Below are 17,844 nucleotides of genomic sequence, written 5' to 3' on the forward strand. Positions count from 1 at the left end.
GACGTTTAAATTAAGTGACGTGAAAATTTTGTTAAAAAATTCCTTGGAACGAGTAACTGCAGATAACTGGCAAAGATGTATACATCATGTACAAAAAGAAGAGGAGAAAATGTGGGAACTCGATAATTTAATTGACGTTACTGTGGAACCTATCGTTATCAATCTAGGAGACGAAGATAATTCATCAGAATATTCAGAGGATGAATTTTAATATACCTACTTTTTTATTTTCTTTATTGTACATTTATACAACACTACATTTACTCACCATAATTTGAATTTTCAAAATACATATATTTTTGTGTGGAATAAAAGTCTATTCATTAAATTTAAATAAATATTTTGATAATAATATTGAATAATTTTATTTGAATTACTAAAAACCCTCTTAACCCGGTTATGATGCTTAAAGTAGCCTCATGTTTTGAAATGCTGTTTTTATATTGTTTACTTATAAGAGAAATGGACCGAGAAATTGAAGCGGCATAGACAAAGACGGATTGTCGGGGATTAAATTTTAGCTACCTGCTACAATTTAGTACAGTCCGATCGCACAAAGTTTTTTTAAAAGTACACCTCATCCTATAGGTACCGATAATACATAATATAAAAATATTGAATATAAGCACCAGTACTACATTTATTTACGATTTGCATACATAATAAGCTTTTATTACTCTCTTTCATTTCTAAACAGACTATAGGTCTTTTGAAGATGAAAAAAATACTTTACTGTTTTCTCGTGGAAATAAACGGAAAAAAGTTATAAGCGAAAAACGTGAATTTACGTAAAAATTATTCAATTAACCACCCTGTAAACAATCTTCCCCCCATTTTTATGACTGTGGAAACTAATATGTTATTGTACATAATATGTAGCATCTATAGTGATAAATTCAGCTTGCCGGAACAAAAAGTCGAGTCCAACTCTATATTTCCTGGCCTATAATAACGAGTATTTAAAAAAGAAAATATCCCAATTTGGACAGCTTTTACTACCTCGCATGGAATGTTGAGCGTTTTCGTCCACTGTGCGTGTTCGCAGCCGAGTAAAATTCAGGGTTAGTTACGATCCTTATAACATAATTAACTATTATCGTCCATATCGGACTACAAATTTTATTTTACGAATTTTTCTAGTTGTCGGCATGGGATCACGAGGCGCCACTGACGATCGGCCCGTAACGCTTCGCGCAGGCCGTCTTCGTCCCGGAGACGTGCAAGTAATGCCGGGGCCGCGGAGGAACCTGTTCCGTCCGATCGGCCTCTTGGTCGGCGCGGACATTTTTTCATATAATTGCTCGGCGACTTCTTGTTGCATTTGCAGAACAACATGTCGCGAGGAGATACAGTTTAAGGACGTGCAAAATCTTTAATTGATGGACGAGGTCGGGAAGAACAGGGTGAGGGAGGGAGAGGGAGGGCCGTCGCAACAAAGGAGACGCTCGGCCGATTTTGCGGGCATTGTGATCGATCATTTTCGCTCTAGACGAGGTTACGGCGGAAAAAAATTAAGTACAGGATGGAGTACAATGAAAGCCATTGTCTAATCCCTGTTTCTTGCAGCTTGCAACTTCTTATTCCGAAGGCAGAATGGTATTCCTCAAGTATAATCGTTTGTAGTTAGCTCGCAAAGAATGGTTTTAAAGATGAAAATTTGATTTTATCTTATTTCGTTGCTTTGAAGCGCTGAGGACGCTTTCAGCAGTGATATAGCGGAAGAAAGTCGTAGTTTTCATGCTCACAATATATATCTTAATGAATTATAAGGCTTAGGCTGCAATCAGAAGTGGGATATTAATTTTCATATTCGTTCAATAGACGCATTTGCTTATAGTTACTTCCAAACGAATGGCCAAATGCGAAAATTTGATTTTTTGTAGTGCCGGCTGGTGCGGGGGGTTCTGGGGACTCTTGAGTGTATAATGTTATTTACATAATTAAATGGATTAGCGATTAGCCCTATGAAACACATTAAAAGGGAAATGTTAAATTTGTAATGTGCCGTGAATCTAACTCGACTTGCAAAGTTCGTTTGAAAAACGTGGGCTCGCCCCTAAATCTGGAAAGTGTTTACAGTGGTGGTTATGGTTACCGTAGCGCAGCAGTGCAAGATGGAGTGGGAGTAACGTATATTTACTATGAAATTTGGGTATCTATTTAGTCCATGCATAACCAAATAATAGTATAGTAAATAATAATATTTACCGATTTTCTATTATCAAATGTAATTAGTTTACGTGTAGTGTAAGATATGGTACCTAGGAACTGCTTCTTGCGTGTTTTATGAAAGATTGTAAAAGTTTAAATCAAATTGTAAAGACAGACTAACAACACTTACAATGCTATCTATTGAAAAATCAATGGTGCGAGAAATACCAAACTTTAATAAAAAAGTAATTGAAAAATTTATTTCGGACAAAAGGAGAAGAATGGGCTTTCACTATAAAAAATAATGTTGAGCATATTTTTATCCTATATCTCAATAATACTTAACTACTCAAACTACCCAATTATATTTGATTTTTTTTCAATACTTTGTACCTAGATTTTTTCACCCTCCCTGGTAAAAAAGTCAAGAGCCGCCACTGTGTTTTTTTGATATTTTGGAATTTTAAGTTATGGCACAGCAGAAGAAAGCAGTAGTTTTCATAGGCACTACGTCTACAATTTAATTAACCAGATTGTAGACCTAACATGCAATCAGAAGTGGGATAATCGTTTTTCAGTACATGTCGTTGTTTGTAGCTACTTTGAAACGGTGGTTAGATGAAATTATGAATATTTTCCGCTATTTTGAGAAACTGAAAGTATTTGACGCAGTGGGCTTGCGGAAGTCATAGTTTTATACTCACATAAATTGCAACGTTACAATCAGAAGTGGGATAATCATTTTTATATTTATTCAACACTATGCAGTTAAACAACAGCTACTTTAAAACGATAACCGAAGTAGCGGCGCGGCGTAAGGAAGTACCATTTTTTATACTCAACAATTTAACTACACGAATGGTTGCATTCAGAAGTGGGGTAATTATTTTCATATCCATACAACACATGCAATTACTTCGAAACGATGATCACAGATAAAATTTGGGTTTTTTCGCTATTTTGGATCCGTAAACGCATTTTAAGAGGAACATTATAGTCATAAACATGAAATTTCTTGCTGTTTTCTAACTCTGAGAGATGATTTCTAAGTAGTGGGAGAAAGTCATAATGTTCATACAATTTAACTAACTGAATAGTCACATAGGTTACAATCAGAAGTGGGATCATCATTTTAATAGTTATTCAATAATGTAACTGCTTGTAGTTATTTCGAAACTATGGCGAAAGATGAAATTTTGATTCATTTCCACTGTTTTGGGAAGCTGGAAATATTTGATATAGTGGAGTAGTGGAAGAACGTATATTCACATAAGTCGCAATGTCGCGATCAAAAGTGGGATAATTATTTTCATATTCATTCATTTTAAAAAAATTAACAAAGATAAAGTCTACTTTTTTCGTTACTTTGGAAAGCTGAGAGAATTTTTTTGATGTAGTGGCGTAGGGGCAGAAACTCAACAATTCAGCTACCCGAATAGTAGACCTAGGTTGATTTAGAAGTAGATTAAATCATTATCATATACATTCAACAGATGTATTTACTTGGAAACGGTGAAATTATTTTTTCTATTTTGGAACCCTGAAAACATTTGAAGCAGTGTAAGCGGAAGAATGTAATCATTTTTATACTCAATTTAACTAACTGAATTGGAAACATAGGTTGTAATCAGAAGCGGGATAATCATTTTCACATTTATTTAACATACGCATCTGCTTGTAGTTACCTAGAAATATGACTTTCTTATTTTTTCGCTATTTTAGAATTTTGAGAACAAGTAATTAACTGAATTGAAGCAATAGAGTAGCGGAAAAAGTCCATTTTTATTGTCACAAAATAACTAACTGAACTGTAGACACAGGATAATCATATTATTTCAATAGATGCAGTTGCTTAGTTACTATAAAACAAATGGCCAAAGATGAAATTTATAGTTTTGTTTCACTCTTTTGAAACGTTGAGGACATTAGAAACGATAAGCACTATTTGACTTTCTAAACTGTAGACATAAATTGCATCAGAAGCGGGATAATCATTTTATGTATTATATTTACAATAATTTCCTATTTAGAAAATTGTTTAAGTGTAATGTTAGTATACAATGTATATAATTTACCTTGAACATATTTTTTTATAAAACATCAATTTTTTTATATTACTTGAAGTGAAATTAAATATTTATACCAAACAAGCTATTTTTTGCATATTTGTTGACATTTTAAACCTTTTTACTAACTAGTACTTACTTGTATAAGTGCGTTGACACATCGATGGTGCCATTGTCGACGTCTAGTGACGGCAAATAAAATCTCAAATTGGAGAACTCCTTACACTGTAAATTTACATACTGCGACATTGCTTACATGTTTCACACTTCAAAGCGGTGTCTCCTGGGTTTCCTAAAATAGTACAGAAAATTGCAAATAATAAAATATACAGGGTGCGGCATTAGTGCGTCGAAGTACGATATATCTCCTTTATTATAGAAGATATCAAAAAAGTTAATTACAAAAATTGTAGCCAACTTAAAACTGCACATTTTAAAATTATTTTCGTATATAGAGGGTGTTACGTATTACCAGGGTGAACCCAAACATACTATTTTTTAAATGGGACACCCTATATATTATTTCAAATTTAGATAGTTCTTCTTTCCCATGCTTCCAATATAGGGTTTAATTATGTTAGGGTATTTCAAAAGTTATGGTCAATTGTATACGAGAATCATTCTCATTTCAGCGTCCTGTATACCCTAAACAAAACAACTTAGCAATAATTTTTTGCAGGTATAACTTTTTGATATTGGTACAGTTTTACGAGAAAGTGCTATTTTTTTATTATTGCAATAGTTGAATATAGGAGCCAAAACTCGAGCACATAATTTTCTCAATTTTTTTAAATGAATCTACATGTATTTTACTTTAAAAACTGAAAATACATTTTAGTAGGTGACAAAAACGACTCACTTTGTCAACTGAAATTTTAACGAAATTGTCGACCCTGTATATCACATTCTAGGAGAAAATTTAGTGAGGGGAGTCAGAGCGCTCTGTGGCCCGTCGGATACGCCCCTGGTTACGTTTTATAATTAAATGTTGTTTGTTATTTCAGTAGTAAAATCACTGAAATCGGTGATTGTTTCGTTGCGTGGGCCGCCGTAGTTCCTTGTCACCTATTTTTAACCGAAATTAACGTAAAATCTACATAAATAAATAAAAACCAGCTGGCGGCGTGGATTGAACCCGCAACCTTCACACAGCCAGCCGGTATCCTTCTCGGCAATCAAGGCTTTCTCCGGGCTCGGTTAGAGGTTACAGCGAACCAATTTGAATAATTCCATATGCTGGATCTATAAATATTCCAGTCTAGTTTATTCACGAAAATTTAAGTACTAGAAAATCTCTAATAATTCATAGGTCGATATAGGAAAACTTCTTTATACATCTTTCAATGTTTAGATGCAGTTAAAGGTTGGGATATGGCTGAATATCAAGTAAATTGTAAATTTATCAGTAGCGTACTCAAGCGATTTTTTAAAAAACCTTGAACTTTTATTTTGTTTGTAAAATAAAAACAGTAAAAAATATGGAAAACTATATACTCGTACAAGTGTAGTTTTTCTGTATTAATCAATTAAACTTATTTTAGTTAGATAAAGGTCTGAACCACTTGTGAGATTATTTTATTCTTGGTATAATGCAAATGCCAATGCCTTCAAGTCAGAATTCCAAAATTAGCAATGCCTTTTCTATGGGTCCGGAAACTTTGAAAATAATAGGAATAATATGCAATTTATTTTGTAAAGCGTTTAAAAAGATATATCACAATGTTTTCGATTTTTGAACTAACAATGAAAGCTCTATTGATAATACAAGTTGTTTCAAATAGAATACCTTCGTAAGTGGTTAAAATTTCTTAAGCCAATAGTTGGAAGCGATTTTTTGTTTCGGCAAGCTGAATTTATCACTATAGATGCTAAATATTATGTACAGTAACATATTAGTTCCCACAGTCATAAAAATTGGGGGAAGATTGTTTACAGGGTGGTTAATTGTATAATTTTTACGTAATTTCACGTTTTTCGATTATAACTTTTTTTCGTTCATTTCCACGAGAAAACAGTAAAATACTTTTTTTTTTCGTCTTCAAAAGACCTACAAAACTAGTCATCGAGAACCAAAAAATATTGATTAGATCAACAGTTATAAAAAGAAGTTTATTTATGACTTTTGAATTAAACATTTATAAACTGCGTTATTATTACCAGAACGTTTTGGCATCGCATCCTCTCATTCCTTATCACTGACTAATAACTCACACGAACTCTGGAATCGGTAAGTTGAATAGTTTACAAGTTATGGCCTTATAAACAAATTAACTAATTATTAGTCTGGACGATCCCGAGCATCTTCCACAATCGCACTGATTTTTTTCATGGTGGATTTCATAATAATACATTGAAATCTAATCATTTTTTTTTAATTTAAAATTTGCAACCTGGAATGTTTTTTTACCTACGACTACTACTCTAAATACCTAAAAACACACCGTCTGCGACTGCGATCAATGTAAGATTCCTATTACGTACGGTAAAAAAATCGCACAGCTTGGTAAAAAAATCGAACAGTTTTCCTAGCAACTGCCTAGCAATGGTGAATACAATACTGTTTGTATTGACCGTTGCTAGGCGGTTGCTAAGAAAACTGTACGATTTTTTTACCGTACGTAATAGTAATCTTAAATTGATCGCAGACGGTGTGTTTTTAAGTATTTACAGTAGTGGTCGTAGGAAAGTATAGTACGTAATACGTGGTGTAATGCAATTACGCACTCATAGAATTACGCGCTCGCCGCTACGCGGCGTCGTGCGTAACTTACCCATTCGTGCGTAAAATGCATTTTACAACACTTATTACGTAATATACTATTATTTTTTAGCCTTGGTTGCAAAATGAAATATACGACGCACGCGCGTAATATGGGTATATATTATTACATATTCAAAAGCTTATGAAAAGAGCTTTAAGTTAAAAAAAATCGTCAAGATTCGTTGAAAAACAACGGAGTTACAAACTGTCAAAGTTTTAACCCAATGCTCTTAGTTAATTCTAGGTTTATCGAGCTCCCAAAATTCAAACAAATTTCGATCTAATTTTTTTCAAGATTTTCATATAAATACATCTGACATGCTCTTTCACAGTTGCTGTTACAGCTATAATAAATTCCGATCATATTTATGCTCATCTTCATTTTCAACATTTGTCAAAACCAAAACGTTTTTGGAGTTTTGGTTGTTCATATACATTTTTAAGAATTAATTTGCCATAATATAATTAAAATTGTAATAATGGTTTAATTTTGACGCAACAACTCATCAAATTATGTATGAAGATTAAAACTCTAATAATGTTTTATTGTAACTTGTGATGGTAATAACTCGGTGGATTTCACAGGGTCTAATGACACTTAGAGTATACGATAATTGGATAAACATAGAAATCTAAATAAAAAATTTAGATAAATTTGGAACGAATACACTGAAGATGAATTTTTCGATACAAAACGTCTGAAGCTGGTTTGGGCTGAGGCAGTACAGTATTGAGGCTCATGAAGGTTTGCAAAAATGTAATAAAATTTCCAAGGTCGTATTTAAAACAAACGAAGTTGATGATGGTCGTGGAGAGACGAAAAGTTACATATAAAAATTGATTATGCCATTCGACAGAGGGCAAAAAGTTGCCATGAGAAAGTGTTCTTCTTTTTTCAATATTATCTCAAACAAGGCTGAATTGAAACAAAATCGGATTTCCAAAATTTCGTTTTTTTTCGAATATTTCGCAAACTAATCATATTAGCCTTGATTTTTTAAAGGCATAATGTTGGTCTCTTGATTATGCAACTTTGCCCCCATTTAAGCTACTTCGTATCTCTTACCGTTTCCGAGATCCCTGTAGTGAGAAGCGAATTTGTAACAGCCTGCAAGAAAATTTAATAAGACTGGTCTTTATAATTTTTTTCTATGACGCTTTGTACACGTCGTTACAAAACATCCTGTAGGAGAGGTTCACAAAGTTGTTCCAAGATGGAACTCTCTCATTCAAGCGTGTCTGTGGTCCATGGTGTCATAAACACAGACACATGAACAGCGTACATACTTCCCTCTATGGTTACGTTTGTTATAATCCCAAAATTTATAGCCAAAACAAAAAATTCCGGTTTCTGCGCCCCATTCGCTCGTCTCTCCAGATCGGTCCTCGGATCTGTTATAAAATGAACGTCCAGCGTACTAAAAATTTAGTTTATTGACTTTTAATATACAAAGCCAGCTCCAAGGTCTTCCGAGTTTACCAAACCTCCCGAGGCGAGTTTTATTTTTAAAACCAGATGATTTGCAGAACCGTCCGAGGAAAACAATTCCGTCAGCTTTTGGATTAATTATCTCAAATATTCGCTAGTCCGGCTTACATAACTATCCGTTTAGAGGTAGGCTCCCATTTCAGTGGGTCTACAACCTTCTGCACCTCGACAATTCGCGATTGTAAAAAAAACCTGTAGCTACTTAATTATATCACCAGAGAGAGAGAGAGAGAGAAACGTTGACTGCGAATGATAGCGGAAAATTTTGGTTTCTCTGAGAGCTAGGTAGGGTAAACTAGGTATAGAGTAGATTCCAGTTGAGGATAGATCTGTTAAAATTGCGATGAAGTCTTTGGAGACTTTCATAGTAAAAAAAATGTAGTTTACAATGTTATCTGAATAATGAAATAAATTAGCATTATAAAACACATTAAAATTTGTAATGTGCAGTCAATTTAAATCGACTTGCAAAATTCCTTTGATTAACTCTAAATCCGTGGGTCCCGCGTAGCTCGCTCTTACATCTGTAAAGTGTTTACAGCGGTGGTCATGGTTACCGTCGCGCAGCAGTGAAAATCGGAGTGGGAGGAGCGCATATTTACTATTCACGTTGGGCTCTGTTTAGTCCGACCGTAACCAAATAGTTGCTATTAACTATTTCTTATTAAACGTAATTTATTCAACAAACAAACAAAACAAGTTTTACAGGGACATATGATACACACAAAGAAATACAAATAAATGGGGTATAATAATAAAAGAAAAATAATAAGCAACAAAATTTAAAATATGTCAAAAGGGTCAAAACATTTCTTTTCAGGGTCGCTAAGTATAATAACCCCCCCCCCCCCCCCCCCCCCCCCCCCCCCCCCCCCCCCCCCCCCCCCCCCCCCCCCCCCCCCCCCCCCCCCCCCCCCCCCCCCCCCCCCCCCCCCCCCCCCCCCCCCCCCCCCCCCCCCCCCCCCCCCCCCCCCCCCCCCCCCCCCCCCCCCCCCCCCCCCCCCCCCCCCCCCCCCCCCCCCCCCCCCCCCCCCCCCCCCCCCCCCCCCCCCCCCCCCCCCCCCCCCCCCCCCCCCCCCCCCCCCCCCCCCCCCCCCCCCCCCCCCCCCCCCCCCCCCCCCCCCCCCCCCCCCCCCCCCCCCCCCCCCCCCCCCCCCCCCCCCCCCCCCCCCCCCCCCCCCCCCCCCCCCCCCCCCCCCCCCCCCCCCCCCCCCCCCCCCCCCCCCCCCCCCCCCCCCCNAGGCCTACACGAGATGAGGCAGGATAAAGAGGGATAATCCCCCTCGATCCCAAATCATTGAGGCCAATTTCTAGCCATGGAATAATGGCGAAGTATAATAAATTTATTCGACGTGGCGAAGGGATGTGTAAATTAAGCATACCCAGTATTTGGTTGCAGTCGATTTAATAATGGAGTCATTTATATAAAAATTTGAACTAAGTAACATGTGAAATAAGTTGAAAGGATCTAATAGAACTAAGGAAGGCCAATAGGAGAGTATTCACTTTTAATTCGAAAAGCAGTAAGTTTTAAAAAACGGCGTTGAACCTTTTCAAGATTGTCAATATACGGGGTGATTCACAAATGATGACCGAAAATGAAACCTCGTATTCTTTGGTGACTTTTAAGGGCAGTCTTTCCTATAAAGTTTTTATCTAGGACGCTTAGTTAAAAAGATGTTAAACTTCAAAAACTAGTAAGTGAAATATTTTTGTCTAAAATCTGAGGGATTTTCTTGAAATTCAGTTGCTCCAGTGGCGGAGATACAGGGTATCGGCGGCATATTTTTCTAAATAAAATAGTACGCACTGCTTTACGGTAACACCCAAGATATTTTCGGATTCGTCTTTCAATTTTCTTCAAATTACTACTGTCGTTTCTTTTTCGAAAAAAGACTGATTTTCGAATAAAACTTAAAAAACTACTGAAAACACTTTTATTTAAATGACATGACAAGCACTAATCATTCGGTTATTTATTCGAATAAAGAAATTAATGACATTAGTCATTATTTTAATGATTTTATCTGAGTAAATGCTCAAAAATACCTCCATTTGCACGAACACAGGTCCAACATCTTTTTAGTAACGAAAATGTAATTTGTTCGAAATTTATTGTTGCTTGAATCTGAAGAAAATCATTATTTATTCTTTCTTCTAACGGCTCAGAATGTCAAAGTTGCTATCGCAGCCCACTGTGTAATTTTAAAAAGCATTATAATCAAATATCGAAGTTTTACTCGAAAATCAGGCTTTTTTCGAAAAACTTAAGAGAGTAGTAATTTGTAGAAAACTGAAAGACGAATTCGAAAATATCATGGTTATTACCGTAAAGTAATGGCGCACTAGTTTATTTAATAAAGTATGCCACCGATACCCTGTAACTCCGTCACTGGAGCATGTAAATTTTATTAAAAGCCCTCATATTTTGGACAATGTTTACATAAATACATGTGCCCAATTTCAAATGATTTCACCTATTAGTTTTTAAATTACCTATTTAAAAAAAATAAAAATATTTGTTGAAGTTGAACACCCTGTATCTTTTTAACGAAGCGTCCTAGATCAAAACTTTATAGGAAGGGCCCCTTAAAATTCCCCAAAGAATACGATGTTTAATTTTTGGTCACCATTTGTGAATCACCCTGTATAATGAATAATTCGGTGACCATATTATTGAGGCATATTTTTAGTCTTCTATCAAATCAAGGTAATGTAGAGGTTTTTGAAAATAAAATATTTTTAAAATTAATAGTATTTCTGATTGAAGTACAGCTTTATATGCATTACTAGTTTTATTTGAAATATGATTGTTAAAGCTTAATTTTTTTGTCAAGTCTAGATCATAAAAATATCCCAGTGCATAAGTGCATAATCAAAAGTTATATTTTTTTAGTAGTTGTCATATTTTTTTAGTGAGATTTTTAGTGGTAAATGATAGAACATTACATTTATAGGGATTTAAATATAAATTACATTTTTAACAAACCAATCATTAATTAAATACAAGTTATATTGTTGATGAAGAGAGTTACATATTTTAGAAAAAAATCTGCAAGTAACAATGAATTTACCGTTAAATATCATTTATAAAATATACTGAATAATAGTGGTCCAAGGATAGTACCTCAAGGTACTCTTAAAGTATCTTCTATTATTAACATTCCCGATTCAAAAACTCACCTAAGTAGAAAATTTATAGTTTATGCTCAGGAGAAGGAATAATTAATCAAATATGTGACGTTGAGACCTTCGTACGTATCATATAATCGACTGTTTTTATTTTATAAGAAAAGAAAGTGTACCAATCAAGTTGGAATAAATTCCATTGGAAAAATGCTAAGCCAGATAGCTTTCTACATGGAATTATCAACTTCTAAAACCTACACAGGGCAGTGTTTTAGACGGACGTCAGCATCACTATTGGCACATGCCGGATGAGATTTTATGACTTTGAAACGCCACTGTCGATAGAAGTCGCTTGCTGCAGCTGAAGGTTATATGGTAAAAGAAGATTGGAATAGCGAAGTAAATCAGTGGAGTTGAAAAAAGGATTCAAGTTGACGAACCAACAACAGCAGGATACTCCTCTACTAAGACATCCTTTAGCGAATCTGTACCATAGGTATATTAAAATACAGAACGATACTAAATCGACTATAACAGTTCAATTAAAATGGATGAGTAGACATAAACGTTGACATGTTTAAAAACGTTTTATTTTCGGTCATTTTCTTGAAATAAAAAATTATTTTCGTTTTTTTTCCGGAAACTGTGGCTACAATCAAATAAATAAGCAGTAGTAATCTATATTATGCTAGTAAGCGGCAATACCCGTTGTAGTAGCGGAAATATGCTAAATTTGTGGTCAAGTCGTGCACCGCTCTATGCTCACAATACACAATGCTACCGACTACCATAAAAACATGCGTCATACACTTGACCAAGCAAAACGTCAAACTCACACGCACACGTACAAATGACAATTAATACACGGCCAACGTCTCTCAGCAAAAAAACCTGTATTGTTTGTTCACAGGCAGGCAGGGCAAGCATTAGAGTGCCGCTAGGTATGGATCGAATAAATTGATCGATGCTCAGCTTCAGATCAGAGGCAGACATGTTACATGTTATTGTACAATGACGCGAAAGTGGGATTACTAAAAAGTGAAGTAGTTGATGCTTCGCCACCATTTGTAAAAATAGCATCTATTAAACGGTAATTTTCGTGTTTGAAATGGGAAAATTTTGCGTGTTTTTTTTATCAATTCACGAGCGACAAATGTGATTACCGCTCGCAAATGAATAGAGTAGACAAACAGCTATTTACCGACTTAAAAAACAAGCGAAAAGGTAGGACTTCCTCATGAATAATAAAAAATTACATTACCGCAATTGAAATAGCGGGTGTAACTTTATTTACCGCACGGTTGTAGATAAAAGCTTTTACTGCACTTGAAACTATGTAAAAAAACTGTAATTTCTGACACGATCGTTGGTAAAGGATAATAATGTGTTGTGAAATTACCTATTTACACGTGAAAAATTAGGATGACGATGAATGCCGGCAGAATTCTTAAAAGCATTGCTTAAGGCGTAATAAAGAAATAAAATCCTAGATGTAGAAATATGGGATAAAAATTATTACTACAAGACTGATTACATTAACATTTTATTTGCAGGAGTGACAGTGCTGGTAGGATACTGTGAATAAATTGTGAAAGCTGGTTACATGAAATCCGTACAGGGTGTCCCACTTTGGGTGGAAAAACAAATACATGTATTTAACGCTTTTTTTGAACTGAATTTAGCACACAAATCCTGGCTAATTAATTTTATTGGCTTTCAATATGCGAAGGACTTTTTAAAATTTTCTCGAAGTTTTCTCTGCAGTATCTCTGTTGCTTTAAGCGATATTAAAAATTGTTTAAACGCTTATATCGATTTTGTTTTTATACAGGGCGATTCAAAACTTATCCAAAAAAATTTGGGAGTAGATGCGGCATGAGAAATGAAGTAAATATCTTAAAAAAAATTTTGATATATGTATAGTTTTCGAGAAAAAAATATTGAAATTGTAGTACATTCTACCTTTACATATCTGGACAACTGTAGTCTCTAGCGTCATTCGAACTGCCCTTATTGATTTTTTCTTTAAAAAATTGTATTTGTAAGAGTGTCCTGTACATCCAAATTTTTTTTTGGATAAGTTCTGAATCACCCTGTATAGAACGCAGTGCCGCACTCAGTTTTTTTGTAATCTCATATTTTCGGAGAATTGGCACTGAAACTTGCTATTTTTTAATAAACGCCATGTCAATATGTTTGATAGTAAGTTTAACTGTTTGGAGTTTTAGGGATATTTCATATAAAGATATACGTACAACTGTGGACAAAAAAGTTGCAAATCTAAAATGTTTAAGACTTTAAAGTATTAAACTATTAAGACTCCGTTCATAATTCTAATTTGTTGAAATTTACTTCTTTGTTATTATGATACCGGAATGTAATAAACATGTGCATAAAGTCCTGCAAAATTAGAAAACATGTAATCAAAAAAGGAATTGAATGTCAGTTTAAGAAGATATGGCGAAGGACCCATTTTTGAAGAATAAAATTTTTTTTATTTATTTACGCTTACAAGGTATTACGTATTATAAGCTTTTTTGCGATAGTCGTTTGTTCATTTTCCAGTTTGACCGGAAATTAATTTCATCAGTACTAATTGTTAGTTAACTTACTATTTTAGTTCAACCAAAAATAATTTTTAGTAGTGACCTCACATACGTCAAATAATAGGCAACCCCATTGTGCACATTATCATGAGGAATTTCCCAATATTTTTACTATATCGATTTTCAACCTTATGTACTTTGGACACAAGCGCCAAAAAAATGGCATCTTTTTCATGACTTTAAATATCGCGATATTCTGGCAATATTAGAAATATTTAGGACGTTTCAAACCCCAAGTGACAAACTAAAAGAATTATAGAATTTATGTATTTAAATTTATAGAACAATATTGACATTTATAGTAATTAATAAATTACAATTATTTCAGTGTTACTGAAGTTTGGTATTGGTTTAGAGTACCACTTGAAGAAAAAACACACTCGATAAACACACTGACATAGCACAACACCAAGAAAAACAATAAGAATACTTAGTAGAACTAAAAAAGGCCAAGATTAAACAAAAGAAGAGAAGATACGCTAATGATGACAGCGGTGACAACAAGATCTCACCTGCGTATGAGGCTATTTTTTCCGAGAATTACGGCAGCATTTTAAAAATATTTGGAAATATACAGGGTGTCTAGAAAAAGCGTACCATTTCAAAGTTATGTATTTTTAAAAGCACCGTAAAAAATAGGTGCACTTTTTTAAAGGTTCTGCATACCTATTTAGGACTTATTGTTTGTGATATATTTCAATTATAGTGAAAAATGCAGGCTTAGCAATAAAAAATAATTGTAAGGAAGCAGCTTTGGAGAATGTATTTTAGATCCTTGAAGTTATACATTATTATATTGGTCGTGACTTAGTATTGTACAGGGTGTTCAAAAAACTACTGGATACATTTCTCAACTTTAAACAGCAATAACTTAGTTTATTTAAATGGGACACCCAGTATATTTCTACTTTAGGAGTTAGGAAATTTAAAACTCTTTCAAACTATGTATAGTAGGGTGGCCCAACAAAAAATGAATATTATTTTTTTGTGTCTCATGTGAAAATATCCCCCTCAAAAAATCGGTTCAAAAAACATTTTTTAAAGGGCGCTCAAGATTTTAAAACATTTCCAACATCGTCAAAAATTGAACTTTTTTTCATAAATTTTTTTTCTCGTTATTTTATTATTTTCTAGGTTGAAAAAAATCTCGATTCTGAAAATTTCAAAACGATATTTTAATTTCTAAGAGTCACTCATAATAATTATTTCAACTTTAAAAGTAGCGTACCTAAAATGTTTTCGAGCGACCTCTAAAAATAAATATCAACGAACTAATACATTTTTTTTATTGAATTTGATGAACAAAATAATAGAAATAAATCATGAGTCACTTAAAAAATTTCTCGAGGCAAAATTTACTACCGCACTGTATCAAATATTTATAATTTTTTAATTTTTTAAAATTTAAGTGTCGTGATTTCTGTTCTTTTGTTCATCAAATTCAATAAAAAAAATTATTGGTTCGTTGATATTTATTTTTAGAGGTCGCTCGAAAACATAGGTACACTACTTTGAAAGTTAAAATAATTATGAGTGACCTTTAGAAATTGAAATATCGATTTGAAATTTTTAGAATCGAGATTTTTTTCAACCTAGAAAATGATAAAATAAAGAGAAAAAAAATTAAAAACAAAATTAAATTTTTGACGATTTTTGAAATTTTTAAAAATCTTGAGTGACCTCTAAAAAATTTTTTTTGAGCTGATTTTTTGAGAGGGCTCTTAGAACATGATAAAATAACATATTTTCACAAGAAACATGAAAAAAAATATATTCGTTTTTTTTTTGGGCCACCCTAAATTGTATAGGTTCCTATCCCTATCTCTAACGGTATTGGAGATATTTGTGCCGTTTCGTTTTTTATCGGACTTTCTGGTAATGAACAAAATTTGTAAGTGAAATTACTTTGTATATAAAGTATTATCCATTGCAACTAAATTATACGAGGTTGCTCAAAAATAAGTACCTGAAATTAATTTCCAGTCAAACCGGAAGTGAAACAAATGAATGACCGCCACCTAAAAAGTTTGTACTTAATGTAATTTTACATCATATTCTGTAAAATATACAGGTCGCTGATATCTTTTTAAATTGACATTCAATTGTTTTTCTGATTCTACAGGAGTTCTTACAAATATCTGCATTTCGCCTCATTCAAATACCATAATAGTAAATAAGTAAATGGCAACGCAAAAAATATGAATCACCTTGTACGTATCACAGCATTCATAAAAAAAATTGTAAAGGTTATTCTTATTTACTGTTAACAATCTACCACCAAATTCCTTGTACTATCATTGGAATGATGTAATATCCTGACCAAGCTTTATCAACACTTGTTATTCAATGAATGAAAGAAAAAATATAGATTTATTTTGAAATTAAAAAAACTATCAAATTTACATACCTTAACAAGTATTTTGTTTTGTTATCCAGTTATACCAAGTTTTCACTTGAGAATCATGCGATTAGCTTATCTTAATTGAGCATGTGAGTTTCATCAACTAGCCTGCATGATTCTTCAATTATATACGTCACAATCTTTGAACGTGTGGAATTGTGAATACAACCTTTGTCGGGAACAAACTTCAATTCAGCTTACGATTCAGTGCACTGAACAATGAATTGTTTGCCAAGATTAACGCTGAGTTGGAGTTTCCAAGGCTCGTTCATGGACAAAAAGGATTCCCCGCGTTCTTCGCAAACTTACCACAAACCGGGTAGCCCTGGAACCACTGCGACACATACGAATTCTCGAGTAATACTTATAAACAGAGCAGGCTGGCGTGAATAAAAAAAAAACAAAACGTTATCTATTAATCAAGTTGTAGTGGTGCGAAATGTTGATAAGATTAGATGGACATACTAGCACGCTGCCGGCTAACAATTAGAACAAAAACGCAGCGGATGAAATTACCCAATAGATAGATAGTGGCGTTTACAGTTCCAGTTTGCGGTATGCCAATGAGTAATGAGAGATTTATTATATTGTAAGTAGCTTGGGATTCACTTGTTTCCAGCAAACATGATTATTCATAATTTAGATGATAGGAGACAAAAAATCACAAGTATATGTGATTTATAAGGACTTTTCGAAGGCTTTCGATAGGATACATCACAAGGTTTTACTTTATAAACCGGCAAACTGTTGTTGCCGTAATGACTTTAATTATATTATTAAGTCCTACTTATATAATAGAATCTATTAATGCTACCACTTATGTAGCAACTTCTACACAACATCTGGAGTACCTTAGGGTTCTATACTTGTCCCTTTGCCGTTCGTTTTCTTCATTGATGATCTTAACGATGTAATCAGCTGTTGTAAATTGTTGCATGCAGATGACATAATAGTTATTTATGGTCCTAGTGTGTTATGGTACATACAAGTCACGCTGGGAAATGTATAGCTAATTTTCTAAAGTGACGTATATGACGTAACACACGAGTGCCATACATTTTATCCAACAGTTTCATAGAATTTCGTTTTAATAATAAATAACTTAAAATTTCAAGTTGTTAATGTCAGAAAAAGTAATTTAACGAAATGAATGTATTTTTAAATATGACAAAGGATGCGAGTGTTAACCTAAATTGTGTCTGTAACCAAGGGTTGTCAGTAAACAAACAATATTTTTTGAA

General features: G+C 34.1%; 1 protein-coding gene across 1 annotated transcript in view; it reads right to left on the bottom strand.

The window, feature by feature from the left end:
- The window catches only part of LOC108906877, a 51,914-nt gene extending 34,967 nt beyond the window's left edge, over nucleotides 1–16,947 (bottom strand). Inside the window, exons 1-2 of the mRNA XM_023454344.1 lie at nucleotides 16,610–16,947; nucleotides 4,357–4,509 (exon numbers count right to left, since the gene is read on the bottom strand). Coding sequence (XP_023310112.1) covers nucleotides 4,357–4,466 — 110 coding nt within the window. The 5' untranslated portion in view covers nucleotides 4,467–4,509; nucleotides 16,610–16,947. The remainder of the gene's footprint in view (nucleotides 1–4,356; nucleotides 4,510–16,609) is intronic.
- Between the last annotated feature and the right edge of the window lie 897 nt (nucleotides 16,948–17,844).

The sequence above is a fragment of the Anoplophora glabripennis genome, unplaced genomic scaffold, assembly GCF_000390285.2.
Source record: "Anoplophora glabripennis isolate ALB-LARVAE unplaced genomic scaffold, Agla_2.0 scaffold144, whole genome shotgun sequence".
Classification (NCBI taxonomy): Eukaryota; Metazoa; Arthropoda; class Insecta; order Coleoptera; family Cerambycidae; genus Anoplophora; species Anoplophora glabripennis.